Raw genomic sequence first — 14717 nt, 5'->3', positions numbered from 1 at the left:
GTGGGCTACGTCTGGCCGCGTCTCGTGCGAAATAAGGTGTGCTCGAAAATCCTACCTTTCATTGTTGAATTTCTTTTGAACTTTGTGCATAATAGGATGCCTTGAACTTGTAAAATGTGTTGTATGGTCCTTCATGTCGCCACACATCCTGTTATATGTGTTTGAAAACCCGGTACGAGCTGGGCCGTTGAGGATCGTGCGTGTGAAATTTTAAAATGCTGTTATCTGATAACCTTGCGTGTTCATATTCTTTAGTTTCATGGTAAGGTGCGCCAGGGAAGATTTGAGTCACGGACGCTATCGTTTTGTCCATATATAGCTGATTGTGGCCAGCTCAGGGATATTATTGCTAGCCACATGGGATTGGCCATACTTGTATAGTCAATATCAGTTGATTAAGCTGCATCAGTTATATCAGGGTTGTTTTGCCATCAGCTGGGTGTGGTGGACCCTTGATTCATTGAATCAGATATCCCAAATCTCATTTTTGAACACTTGGTACTGCCTACAGGGTGATGCATGGTGAGGTAAACAAGACAGGGAAAAATGATCACTAAGCATGCATATGTGCTTGTGCAGTAAATGAGTATAGGTCTGATTCTATGTAAGGATGTGTAAATTGCATTTTCAGTTCAAAATGTTAGGTTCAATAGGTTCAATCATACATCACTGTCCATTAAACTTAAGTTGGCATTCAAGGTGTGTCATGGTTCTAAAGAGACATTTATGCATGATATATCTCAGTGGCTCTGCCAGTTTGCTTCAGTTAACTGTGTTAAAGATATTAAGTTGATGGTTTTCATAGCTGAATATTGCTTGCAGGACTGCTCCCTGTATGGTTACTGAACAATATAGAAAAGTGATAACAAGGCACAGGATGGCATATTGATCATAGTGACCATGTTTTGTCCCTGCTTTTTCCTGCCACCACTGAAAAGCTAAACATGATTTAGAGGCATCACATTACTGTAGTATTGTTGTTTTTAAGATATTTTTAGCATGATGCTATAATATATTGTGCTTTTTTAATGTGAATGTTATGCTAGTATGAATTCAAGGTTTCAAACCCAGTAAGTTTTCTTGAACCAAACATATTCAATTGGTATTAACAACTGCTCTGTATTTCCTTGTGGTAGCTGTGTGTGTAGGCATTTTCCTATCAACATTCTATGCAATTTGTTAAGATATGTAGTCGCATGAAAATGCAGTGATACAAACAAAAGTTACCACCTTTATTTCTGTTTGCTGCACATGGCTTTACCAACTATGACTTCGCCAGGTGGCCTTATCCATGCTGCTAAATGTGTGTAGATATTGCCCAAAAGGTTTGGAAACATTACCTCAGTTAACAAGTGGGGTGCCTAGGTAGTGGAAAACTATATGCATGTGTGCTCCACACAAATATCTCACCTACACCTGAGCCACTGATTTCCTGTAACTGCTTCACTTTTTTAACACTTGTTCCAGCCCAGGTCCCTCACCATGACTTCTGATCTCCCTATGTCTCTGCCTGCTATCTCCTCATCTCACGGCATCTCCTGCCCCCAGGTTGGGCAGCGATGAACTCGAGCGGGCCGCCGGCCGGCTGGGAGCCGGGCGCGGCGGCGTCGCCGGCCGCCGCCGGCTCGCCGCTGCCGTCGGCGGTCGGCGTCGCCGGTCCGAGCACTCCCGTGAGCGCCGCGCCGCCGCCGCTGCCCATCCCCGGCGACACGGACCTGCCCGCCGAGCTGGTGGCCGACGGCTGGCGGCGGCTCTGGTCGCGCCGCGAGAACCGCCACTACTTCTGGAACCACCGCACCAACGAGTCGCTCTGGGAGCTGCCCACGGCGCACGGCCGACAGCAGGTGCGCGCGCGCGGCGGCGGCGGCGCGGGCGTGCTGCTGTCGGCCGGGAGGGGCGGTGGGGTGCGGTGGGATAGGGTGGCCTGTCCGGCTGAAGCTTCCATCAGCTGGTGTCCGTGCCACTGATGCCGTGAGGTTTCCTGGAGGTGGCTGTAAGTGTTGGGATGCCTCGCTCAGGATGTTGTGCGTGAGGTAGTGGACTGAAGTATCTGAAGTGTTTAAAAACCCAATGCTGACAAGTGAGCACAACTATTTCCTCGATCTGGTGTCAAGTTTTGTGGTTTGCGACAATGGTCAGGCTGGGGGGCCGAAAGTGCAGTGGTTGTCGCGTCTGCGTTAACCGCTACGTCTCTGGGGAAACCAGAGTTGGGGGGCTGAACTCACCATTGTTCCCACCCTTCCTGCCAGGATGAGAGGCAGGCGACACCATATAGCCTTATGGGCGCAATATGGCCAGTGCAGTCGGCGCGCCCAAAAACCCCAATTAACGACAACAACGTCGTAAAGCCCCAATGGCAACGACGACGGTGACAATTGAAACATTTTAGAAATTTGTTCAGCTGGTTGTGTTATTTCTGATATTCATACAGCCGTATGTCTGCTGCATGGCCACGATTACGGTGTGCGGGTCTCGTTTCCACGCACGATACCATTCGTTCTCTCGTTCGCCGCGACCGCGTGACATCGGCTGGCAATGTGTCTGCCCCCGTGCGCGGCTGTGTACCGGCAGAGGCCGCCGTGTCTCCGCCGGTGTCACACGAGCGTCCGTGCCGGCAGTTTGACCCTGTGTCGGACCCGCTCGGCATCATGGGACAGCCGGGCCACTCGGGCCAGGGGCTGAAGAGGCGCGCTTCCGAGGAGTTCGGCGGACCGGCCAACAAACGGATCCCCGTCGTCCAGTGAGTGCCTCGTGCGCGGTCAGCGAGTGGACCCCCATCCTCTCCCGCGCTCTTTTGCCGTGATTGTCGAGGACCAGTTGTCTGGTGTGTTCTTTGTCATATGTCCTCCGTACACAAAATGTGGATTGAGTAGGTTCCATGTTTCTTGGTCCTTCAATGCGATGTGTGGGCGTGCTGCGGTGCTTTTGCGAAAGGCCGCTGCGTAGCGCTCATCAGCTGACATGTATTCTGCGCGTGCCAGCGGCCCCTGGGACCTGGAGGTGCCGACGAACGCGGTCATCTTCGAGCGGCCGCCCATCGCCACACCCCACCCGCACCCCGACATAGAGGTGATGCGCGCGCAGCTCACCAACAAACTGCGCCAGTGCTACCAGGAGCTCTGCCACAGTCGCGAAGGTGAGGGCGGGCGCCGGTCTCCCGGCCGGGGGCGCCGCCGTCAGCAGCTGAGCACGTGCTGACGCGGTGAGGTCCGGTGCCGCTCGGCACGCCGGTGCGCTCCTGTGAGAAGCCGCGCCGGTCCCGGAGCGCTGGCCTCCGACGCGCTGTCGCAGCCCGCTGGCCGCCTCACCGCCGCCGTCGCGCCGCGGACACGCCTCTGGGCCTCGCCGGCCCACTTCGTCATCACCTCGTGACGTGGGAATCTCTGGCTGTTCGCTGATGTTTGTGTGTGTCCGCCTATGCGGCAGCCGGGAGCTCTTCTGACCTGACCTGACCTGGCCCGCCAGGCGTGGACGCGCCGGCCGGCTCGTTCAGCCGCTGGCTGATGGAGCGCAAGGTGATCGACACGGGCACGGACCGGCTGCTGCCCTCCCAGTGCTTCCCCGAGATCTCCATGTCCATGTATCGCGAGATCATGAACGACCTGCCGATGAAGCTGGTCAAGCCCAAGTTCACCGGCGAGGCGCGCAAGCAGCTCTCCCGATACTGCGAGGCCGCCAAGAAGATGATCGAGTCCCGGTGAGAGGCCGCGGGCGACTCGCGCCCCCCCCCCCCCCGTCCTCCGTCCCCGGAGACGCGTGGACGGCGGATGTCCCACACACATGACCACGGGGGAGGCGTGGCGAGAATTCATCCTATGCGTCATCGCGCTCTGGGAAACTGTGTTGTAGGCGGCGGTTTTGCTGGAGCGCAGACTTTGACTGTTGAGATGTCATTGGTTTAGATGTGGCTAGAATTCGAATAGTTTACGAATATTACGCTGCGTTGCCATGTGAATGCGATAGTTGCGTTTTGTTGCCGTTGACACACACACACACACACACACATATATATATATATATATATATATATATATATATATATATATATATATATATATATAATTTCTAGGGCGTACGGCTGTGTTCCGAAATCCACCGGCATGGATGGAGAAATGTCACCAGCTACCCTTAACGAATGGCTTCTAACTCGCTCCTACCATGTTTCCAATATTTTACTTCAAACCAGTTGCGATCATTTCGTTTCGGTGTCAGCTGTGGGAAAGGTGCCATGGGCCTCACGGGATCCCGGACTGCATTACACCAACCAGCCGATATATTGTTGGCACTCCATCGGCCTCGTGTTTTTTGGGCTCCGTTTATAGACATAACGGCTTGCATTTTTCAACAGCGAACAATAGGTGAGCTACATTGGGTAATACTTTGCAATCCTGGTTAATCAATAACGCTTCACGACGATTTAGATTTTGGCTACTCGTGCTAGGTAGCCGACTTTCCGCCCATGGCATATCCACCGTGGCCATCAGGCAGCTGAACCATGCCTGTCAGCGGCCGGTTTGCCCGCAAGGACTGGGACAGCGCACCCCATCTGTCCTCACCGCCTGTCCCGTCTGTCTGTCTGTCCTCACCGCCGCCCCGGTTGACCTCACGGTTGCCCCGCCTGTCGCCAGTACGGCCAGTCCGGAGAGCCGCAAGATCATCAAGTGGAACGTGGAGGAGACGTTCACGTGGCTGCGGCGCACGGTGGGCGCCTCGTTCGACGACTTCCAGGAGCGGCTGACGCACCTGAAGCGCCAGTGCCAGCCGCACCTCACCGAGGCGGCCAAACAGTCGGTGGAGGCCATCTGCCTCAAGATCTACAACCTGTCGGCCGACTACGCCAAGAAGATCCACGACCGGCACTGGGAGCTGCTCAAGGAGAACAACATCACGCGTGAGTGATGGCGACGGCGCTGGCGGCCACGCCTGGCACGGGAGGGCTGACGACACCCGTCAAGGCGTGTGGCTGGAAAGCGAGGAGTCGCTCTGGTGACACGTCATCCTGGCACGTCGTCGGTGCGTCTAGGGTCTGCATTTATATTATTTTGTTTGTCTACCCTGTGAGTAGGGTGCGTGCTCCTTCTGTCGCCGCTGCACGCTGGATGGCCCGTGATGCCGCTGGCTGTCCCATGGCGTCACTGGAGGGGGGGGGGGGGGGGGGGGCGCCGAGTACGGTGTTGACGCTGGCTGTCTGTCCCGTGACGTTGCAAATCACCATGATGATGGCTGTCCCGGAGAATGGCTGATGACTGCTCTGTGATGACCGTGTGTCTGGCAGTGACGCGTGCGGTCTCGTGCCGCGGCGCGCCTCCCCCTTCCCTGGCGATGCTGCGTGTTCGGTCGTGACGCGGGCGATCTGGTGAGCACGCTCCATCGGCCCGTCCTTGTTGCAGAGATCAACGCGTCGCTGACGGTGGAGAACCCGCGCAAGGTCTGGTGTTTTCCGGTGCAGTACGCGCTGGCCTGTCCGCGGCTGCCCCAGGTCGAGTATCTGCACGACAAGGACACCATGATGCTGCGCTACAAGGGAGACGCCCTCAAAGTCAACACCGTCTACCTGCAGAAGCTGGTGGGTTGGAGCCGCCGGGGCTCGCGGGTCAGACGTGCGCGGTGCCGGGTCCGTCACGAGCGCGCTGTGTCTCCCCTTGGATCAGGGGCGTCAGAAGCGGACACTGTGCAGCTGCCATACTTGGCAGAAGTTGCTGTGCAGCGTCCACTTCTGTCATATGTGACAGAAGTGGACACTGTATAGCCGCGTTGCGTACTGTTCGGGATAGCCGAAGCTTGCGCAATATCCTCTGCGAACGCTGAGAACTGCGTGACGTCGGTAACGTGACGTTCACTCGTGCTTGTGTTCCGGTGTTCCTGGGTTCCTGCAGGGAGCACTGAACGCATGGCCCCTTGATTTACGTATGCGGTCCCGCACCCCCCGCCGCGAGGGCCGGAAGCTCAGGAATGACCGGCCGAATGGGACCGCCGGCGGGCGGGGACCGGTGACCTGTGCGGCTTTGGCCGTCGGTCGGTAGGCGGCTGTTGGACCCTGTCGCGCCGTGCCCGCCGGGTCCGCTGGGCCCGCGTGCTGGACAGGTCCTGACCGCCGCCGATGCCGCCGCCGCCGCAGGACCAGCTGTACCGGTACAGCTGCGCCGAGGACCGCAAGCTCGACTCGTTCCTGCCGCGGGTGTGGTGTATGCTGAAGCGGTACACCACGTTCTGGGCGGCGTCCGGCGGCGGCGAGTCGGCCGCCACCCAGGCCACGCAGGTGAGCGCCGCGTCCGACCCCGCCGCCAGGTCCGGGCCGAGGCGGAGCAGATGCTGGGTAACGGACGTATGCGCCGGGGCGAGCATTAGCAGGAGGGGGCAGGGGAACATGTGCGTAAAACGGCGATGTTCCAGGGTTGAATGCTCGAGTCGAGTGCTTGAGCGCTTGATCGATTTGTGTGATTTAGAGGCTTGTCGGTTGACCTTTGTGGAGAATGTGTTGTGGGCATGTCCAACGAACGTAGCTATCGCCTGGCTGTGCCGCTGAGTTAGTGCCGCGCCCGGCTCTAGTCTGGCCGGCGGCCGGCGCCCGCCGGTCGTGACCCGCGCCTGGCGTGCCCCACAGGCGGCGCTGCCCCTGACCGTGCTGGAGTGCCTCCACAAACACTTCGGCGTGACGTTCGAGCTGTTCGCGTCGCCGCTCAACTGCTACTTCCGCCAGTACTGCTCGGCCTTCCCCGACACGGACGGCTACTTCGGCTCGCGCGGGTGAGTGCCGGCCGCCGCCGACGGCCGGGGCCGAGTGCTGCTGTGCGCCGGGCTCGGCGGAGAGGCGTCGGCGGTGCGGAGTCAGTGGCGGTGTTTTTAGGACCGCGAATGGGTGTGGTCCGGACTGCCGTGACGTATTGATGGCGCACGATGCGTGGCGCGACGGGCTCACCCCGTCCGGTGAGCGGCGGTGTCTGCGTGGTCAGGCTGGCGGATGGAGCACCTCCGACTGACTGACGCACCCCATGGAGATCCGGGCCGCGTGACGATGGCTGTGATCACGAGATGGCGGTCGTCAGAGTTGTATGTCACGAATGACCGCGACAGGATCGCTCGTGATGGGACGTGGTCACTTCGGGCCACGTCACGCGAACAAATGCCTAATTCCGCGTTTAAAGGAGTGTTACCCGTGTTGAGCCTTTGCAGGCCACTAAGCCGGTGCGGCGTTTTCGATTCATCGTAAAACTCACACTGGCGGGGCACTCTGTCCGTTCCGTTGGCCTTACGGAGCTGGACAGCGTCGCTCCGCCCCGTCGGCCGCGGCGTGTGTGTCTCTGCGCTGACGCTCCCTCGCCCGGCCGCCAGGATGGTGCTGGACTTCAAGCCGACACACGGCTCGTTCGAGGCCAACCCGCCCTTCTGCGAGGAGCTGATGGAGGCGAGCGTCAACCACTTCGAGCGGCTGCTGTCGCACACGCCCGAGCCGCTGTCGTTCGTCGTGTTCTTCCCGGAGTGGCGCGACCCGGCGCCGCAGGCGCTCAGCCGGCTGGAGTCCAGCCGCTGGAACCGGCGTCAGATCACGCTGCCGCCGTTCGAGCACCACTACCGGCACGGCTTCCAGCACGTGCTCTGCAGGTGCGGTGAGAGGGCTGCGCGCCGGCCCGCCGCTGGCGACCGCCGCCGGCGACCGCCGCCTGTAGGCGCACCGCCGGGTTTGTGCGGTCTCGCGATGAGTCTATGGGTGGGCTCAGGGTGTCGAACAGCTCGTTAAGACGGCGAGGCAGTGGGTGACATGTGTGGGTGTGCAGGGGTGGAACGAGGCTGACGAGTGGGCACGATCAGTTCCGCCCCGCACGCCGTGCAGCCGCGTGAACGTTACTGGCCGCTGTGTGCGTGACCCCAGCCAGTGTGCGTGATTTTGCCCGCCGTTCGCAGTGCCGTCCGGGTGGCGTGACCGGGTGCCGTCCTGTTCCACCTGTCAAACCCTGCCTGCTGGGCCACCCTGGCCTCCTCAGCGACCGTCCTGACCCGGCGCCCCAGCCCCGGCCCCGGCCCAGGCCCCGGTCCGCCTTCTGTCCGACCTCTCGTCCCCCGTTCGCGAGGTAACCCGCTCCCCGTGGCTGTGCGCGGCGCGCGGCACTCCCCGTTCCTCTCAGCGCCACGGCTGTCGGCTGAGTTCCTACCTCGTGTGCGCCTGCGCCAGGCGGGTCCGCGGGGAGCCGCAACACAGGCCGTTTTACTTGCTTATGCTCCTGACGCAGAAAACTTCGGATGGCAGTTCGTGCTCTTGGCTTACCCGTAGCTGCGTCCTGTGCGCAATGTTCCGACAAGTAATATATGAGTCACATGTAGTTCGTACCTTCCCTAACATATAGCCGGTGCCTCGTGTGGAATAGTCCTAAGGAGACAATCAAGTCCAATCCCGTCCAGTAGTCCATGTCGGATGCTGCCATCCTAATCCCATGACACCTGGCGCGCGCGTGATTCGTCGAGTCTGAGGATGCCAGTGATGACTCCCTGACCGTGCGACTCCGCGTCGGTGCTGTGTGGCGCGCCGACTCCGTGTGACGCGTCCCTCGCGCCGCCAGGGCCGACTCGACCATGCGCTCGGGCAACGGCACGGTGGTGGTGTGGCTGCAGAACGACGCCGGCCACGCGCGCTGGGGCCCTACCAAGGAGCGCGTCGATGCCCTCCTGGATGCGTTCCGGCCGAACCGCGAACGGCAGCGGGACCGGCAGGATCTGCTGTCGCCGGGCCGGCGCGACAGCACGGGCCCGGCGGACCCGGCGGACCGCCGGCGCCGCCGCCCCTGCCGCCGCCGGCCCCGCGCCGGCACCAGCGCCAGCGCCAGCGCCGGCCGTGTCGGCGCCGCCGTCGGCCGGGCAGCCGCGGCCCGACGTCGTCTCGGCGTGAGGAGGACTGCGCCCGGTGGCGCCGTTTGTATGTACAAAGTACATGTGCCAGGCCGGCAGCTTGTAAAGCTACCGCGTTTTAGTTGAGTGGCGCCGTTGTTTTCGGTTGAGGTGGCCGTTGCGCCGCCGCCGGTTGATTGGCCGGGCGCTGAGCCGGCGCCGCGCGGCGACAAGGTGCCCCGCGCGGCGGATGAACGCCGTGGGAGGGGTGTGTCTGCGCTCGTGTCCTCCGTGGCGTGTCGGAGTGACCCGGTGTACCGGTGTCGCGCCGTTCCAAGCGAATATCTCTACTGTCAGATGCTGTCGCTCCCCGCACCCCGGAAAGAGTTGCCTTGTTTTATATTTTTACACTGCAAGTTGTTTTATATTGCTGGCCGGCCGGGCGGGCTGTGGTCGAGCGTGGGTTTGGGGGTGTGTGAGGGGTGCGAGTGCTCCGCTCGCGTCAGGGAGGGGCTGCCCGTGGGCCAGCCGTCGGGCTTACGTTGACCAGGTGTGCTCTGTTTTGCGTCACCACAGCCATTACATGCATAGCATCTAGCTTCTGCCGGCTCAGGCTGCAGACGTGTTTCCGTGCTACCAGGTGGTGTGCTCGTCTTGTTTCGCGGTCTTGTCACGTCTAGATCGTTTGCGGCCGTTTTTTAGTCAGATTTGATTAGCGTAGTTTTAACATATCATTACGGTTAACATACTGGTGGCTGCGGACCACACGTTTGTTTGATGCCAGCGTTTTGAGCCGCGGGCCACGTCCAGCCGTCATGCAGCTTGCATTACTGGACTCCGCTGTGGGCGCGGGACGGGAATATAGCCACGTCTGGAGGACGCGCCTCTGTCAGGCCAGCTTTGGACGGACTGGGCAGACGCCCGAGCGTTCCTGCGCCCCCGTGTTCCTCTATCTCGCATCCCTGTGTCCCCACATCCCTGTGCCCCACGTCTGTTTCCCTGCGTCCCTGCGTCCCGCGTCCCTGGGTCTCGCGTCCCTGGGTCCCACGTCCCTGTGCCCCCGCCGCCTCGTGTCCCCGTCCCTTTGTCTCACGTCCGTTTCCCTGCGTCCCTGCGTCCCGCGTCGCTATGTCCCGCGTCCATGGGCCTCACGTCCCTTCGCGACCCTATGTCCCACGGCCCTCCGCGTCCCGGAGCCCCTTCGTCCATGTGTCCCTGTGTCAGCGCCGATGGCTGAGACGCAGGGCTGGGCGGCCGACCGATGTCTCGCGTCAGGTCAGACGCTCGGACCACTGCGTCCTCACTGCTGCCGCCGGGAGAACGCGGCGAGTCCCGCGTGGAACCCCAGCATACTCCAGGTGGCGCCAATGAAGGCCGAGCCGACGCTATCGAGGGGCGCTGCCGGCCAGCCTGCGGACAAAAGCACCATAGTAGAACCTCGTGTGGCAATCGTTCGTAGGACAAATTTCGCATGCCTTAAGTTTGTTAAGATGAAGCACATGGGACTTCATGTTCGCGGCATCGAAAGTGGAAGTGGAATATGGAAATTTCCGTTGGATAAATTTGGCTTGGTAAATTGTTGGGAACGACAAGTTTCTGACGAAAGTGGTCGTGAGCGCAGCAGTGCGGTTGAAACCGGTTCGGGCGCGATGATCGCGACTAGTGCGGTTTGTATGGCAAAAGTACACACGCATACGTTCGTATACCGACGCAAGTTTGATAAAGTTCGCGAGACAGGAACTTGGAATAATATTGTGAGATTCGCATGCTGTTGAATACGGCACACAAGTGCCTGTTAGGGTAAAGTTTGTTTGGCAATAGTGCCTGTGCCAAAGTGCGTAAGGATATGCATTACATGCAGGTAGGTGAACAACACTCTTACGCAAATGTTCCTCGGAATAAGGTTCGTTTGACTACCTACGCAAAGATCATATGCACGATATGCACTGCAAGCCGATATGCTGACCTGGCGTGATACCCATCACACATTCCATCCTTGGTGCCAGACCACTGGTGAATGTGGTGCGGCGCCGCCACGTCGGGGGGGGGGATGGGTGGGGGATAGCGGTCGACAACGACAGTTGAGTGAGTTAGGTCAAATATTTTGACTAGCCTAATTCCGCATGCCCTCCAGGGGCTGGCATATTATCTGCATCAATTGGAGTAGTGGCAGGTGCTAGTAGGGTGGAAGGGACCGAGGGTTGAAAGAGACAAACAAATATGAGCACCGCAGGCTGCCCAGCGTGTCACTTGTGCTTCCCTTTATCCCTCATCCTGACAACGCATCTGTCCACGCCGCCGCCTCAGCCCTCTGAGCTCACCACGGACGCAAGGTGACGGTCGAGGCGGGAGCCAGCTCGCATGTGAAATACGTGAGCAAACGTGCAAGTGGCAGCAAGTAGATTGCTTGCATCAAATGAACAAGAGGATGTACCCGCTGAACCCCATGCGATTAGGACGTTACATTCTCCCGGCACAGCATTGCCCGAGGCTTTCACTTCCAAATCGTCCAGTCACTATTCAGTTATACGGCGGATAGAGCCAGAAATTACACAGTGAAACCCCATGTCTTAGATCATCCCGCGTAGGCCAAGTTTCAGCGAAATTTCTGGGCTGACTACATATAATGTGATAGTGAGTGGTTGGATTTGTTAAGAAACCGAAAGACCGGTAATTCTGCTCATCGTGAGGCTCGTGTTAAACGTTACGGAAAATAATGGATTGGTGATGACTGGATGCGTTCTTTGGTGCAACGTTTTGACCGGAATGCGCGCGAGTCAGTGAATTCTAGGACATGACTCATGAGCATTAGAGCCTGGAGATCATACTTTCAGTACTCAGGTAAATGCTTGCCAATGATTTTCTTCTGAGATGAGCGTCGGACAGTTTATCAACATTCAAAAGAAGTCTAGTGGTTCGTGGTTTCTCTCCTAGACAAATTCACGCATCAAACGTGGCGGGAAATAAAGCGCGATTAGAGGAACCGGGAACATGCCCGCCACCTTTGAACCCTTGGCCTTTAACACCTGTGAGAGCATTTGACGCCATTAATCCCATACCAAGTGCGAGCCGAAGGATTTGGGAAAAGGACTAGTCTCCCTTCGAGGGATTGGGCACCCATCCAGCCGCCTGACCAGTGCAATGATTGTATTTTACGCATAGCTCTCTTAAGATGCGCGAATTTCTCAGTAGGTTTGCAAAAACGCATGGCGTCCCTACATCGGCTCAAACGACCTTGCTTGTCTGAAAAGCGTCGGGGTGTAAAAAAGAATGGGTTAAGTCCGGTACGAAAAGGGAGTTCGGATGCCTCTGCCAAGCGAAACCGTTGAACCTTCATATGGCGGGCGCTTGACAAAATCTCGCCGTTCAGCTCACGAACTCCTTCATTGAATTATCATGCGGATTGTACGATCATGGCTTGTAACCAGATATCACACGATACACTATCTTTTTTCTGCTAAAGCGATAATATTGACCCATTTTAGCCTGCAGGGCTAAGTAGCACGCAAGCACTTTCGGAAATCGGACTGCGGATCTATGCGGTATGCTCTGACGTGATGATTTGTACGGAACCTCGTGGGTGAGTGGGACCCAGGCTGAGTTGCCGGGTTGCGTTCAGCCAACAGCTATATTGCCGAACTGAAAAAATCGGACTCTTTTTGCTGTCACGTTTTTGTTGCCGCCATTTTGTCGACAGTCAGACGACTTAAAGGTGAAATGCACGTGCATGACATGCCATTTTGACAAGTAGATTGTCGAAGTCTATTCAAACGAAATCCTCATTAGTGGAAAAGGAACTGCCGGGCATTGTAATAAAACGAATGGCAATGTCAAGATTTTCTCAAATGACAGACGAATGGAAACCCGTGGAGTGGTCGTTTAACCAGGTGCCTTTTATTCGAAATGCGAATTCCACGAACGTCGATTAGACGGTTGTAAATTTTGTGGGTTGGCGAAACAGCTGAATTCATTTTAATGAAGCGTGGATTAGGCGATTGCAGTTTCTGTGTGTTGCTCAAACCCGGAAACCGTCAATGACCGTCCAAAAGCTACCTTCCCATGAATTCGAAACGGTTGGTGAGCGTAGTCAATATCCTTGAGGACTTGATGTAGGTATGGGAACCCGTTTAGCAATGGAGGAGGGTGGAGGGTTCTGGATTTATGAAACATGTGACGATATTCATAGACGCCCATACGGGCTTCTGCCAGTGCTTAAATGGAGAGAGCATGCCAGTGATCCACCCCTTGCCACTTGGACCCCCTACTGATCAATCGATAGCCGTGGACCCAACGAACGCAATAACATCCACTTCGATGCCACCAGGTCAACGAATAACATTTCAAACAAGGGTGCTACTCAGTTTTACTTAGAAATGAGTCAATTTTCGTGTAAAAAAACAAAGGCAGGTAACAAGTGCGAGCATCTCTCAAGTTGCTGCCCTTATCGTGTTGCGAACTAAAACAATGTTATTGAAACGTTTATCGAGTCAAGAATGTTATCACTGCAATTGACGTTGTTCGACATCTAAAATGACAGTGACTTGTAGAAGGTCGCACTGATCTAGTGTACCCTTTAGGCCTTTTTCCGGGTTGCCGAAAAAGTGCCAGCGACTTTTGTTCTCCACCTGTTCGTGGTGGGATAATAACCACAGATTTAGGCCCGGCGGATCCAGGAATTTTGATTCCAAGCTGTTCGGACACCACACAACCCAGCCAGCATGGCCAGGTGGGACTCATATGGGTTCCAGTTGGATAGTCAAGCGTGGCCCACCTGGACTGTCCGCTGTGGGCGTGCCATGGGCTTCCACCTGGGTCCCATATGGGTGGCCCATGCTGGGCCCATATGGCACCAAACTGGACGGGGCCCACATAAGTTGCCTGGTTGGGACCCATATGGGCATATCCAACTGGGGCCTACGTGGGATCACGTGCATGCCATTGTGTTCTGTGACCCACATGGGGCCCACATGGGGCCCACATGGGCTGCCCAGTTGAGACACACGAAGGCATGTTCAGTTGGGACTCACATGGACATGTCCAGCTGGGACCCATATAACCAGCCCGGATGAGACCCATATAACCAGCCCGGATGGGACCCATATAACCACCCAAGATGTTTCCCAGGTAACCACCCCAGACGGGTCCCAGTTGGGCCTCACCGTTTCCCTTTCAAATCCCATCTGATCGATGGATAGCCGTCGTTCTATACATACGCCTTATATCATCAATAATAAGCCAATTTATTGTAGTTGTCCGAAATTGCCTCGGCAACAGCATCGTTGCACAAAATGTACTTTTTCTGTTGTCAAGCCCGATGCGACAATCACTAGAGCATTGAACGGACATAGTGTGTTGCCGTTGCTGCCGCTGTTAGCGCGCTGTTTCCTTCCGTCGTCACAACCTCTTCCGCCGAAACCATTTTCCTGGCACCTACTCCATCTCGTTGCGGGAGACACCGTAGCATGCTGTGTTGCGCAGGATGACGCCTGAAAATGACAATATTCAGTACGTCAGATCATTGTTCCAGGTCCTGAATGTGAATGCTAATTTATGTACACGGTCTTTAGTGCTGAAAGAACTGAGTTTATATTATGCCGCTTATTGAGGTCGATAATCATGAGAACAGCCATGTCAAATAACAGTGAATATATGCGAATTGAAAATATATACCATCGGCTCCTGAGGCGATGCAAGGAGGCGAAAATGACGAGGCTTAAGGCAAGATTTCTTGCTCATGCATAATAAGCCTTATATGACGCTCTACACAATGGCGGAAACCGACTTCACTTCACTGAGGTTTGTTTAACAGAGGAGAGGATTTCCATTCCACTGGGTGGGGGGGGGGGGGGGGGACGCACGACACCAGAGGGATTTTCGCCCCCATTTAACACGGGTGC

The 14717-nt window shown here is 56.9% G+C and overlaps 1 protein-coding gene across 1 annotated transcript; it reads left to right on the top strand.

The window, feature by feature from the left end:
- Positions 1-1637: 1637 nt before the first annotated feature.
- On the top strand, positions 1638-8751 carry LOC119089950 (mRNA (2'-O-methyladenosine-N(6)-)-methyltransferase; the record flags this gene model as incomplete). The annotated part of the gene is made up of 10 exons (XM_037212752.1): positions 1638-1844; positions 2619-2740; positions 2982-3136; positions 3466-3697; positions 4629-4891; positions 5391-5566; positions 6119-6259; positions 6605-6747; positions 7333-7602; positions 8556-8751. Coding segments are annotated over 10 exons (1905 nt in total), but the record flags the coding sequence as incomplete, so codon positions are not given.
- Positions 8752-14717: the final 5966 nt, after the last annotated feature.

The sequence above is a fragment of the Pollicipes pollicipes genome, unplaced genomic scaffold (genome assembly GCF_011947565.3).
Source record: "Pollicipes pollicipes isolate AB1234 unplaced genomic scaffold, Ppol_2.1 Scaffold_3087;HRSCAF=3621_pilon_pilon_pilon, whole genome shotgun sequence".
Classification (NCBI taxonomy): Eukaryota; Metazoa; Arthropoda; class Thecostraca; order Pollicipedomorpha; family Pollicipedidae; genus Pollicipes; species Pollicipes pollicipes.
The sequence above is the reverse complement of the archived record's forward strand: the minus strand, read 5'-3'. Positions and strand labels throughout refer to the sequence as shown.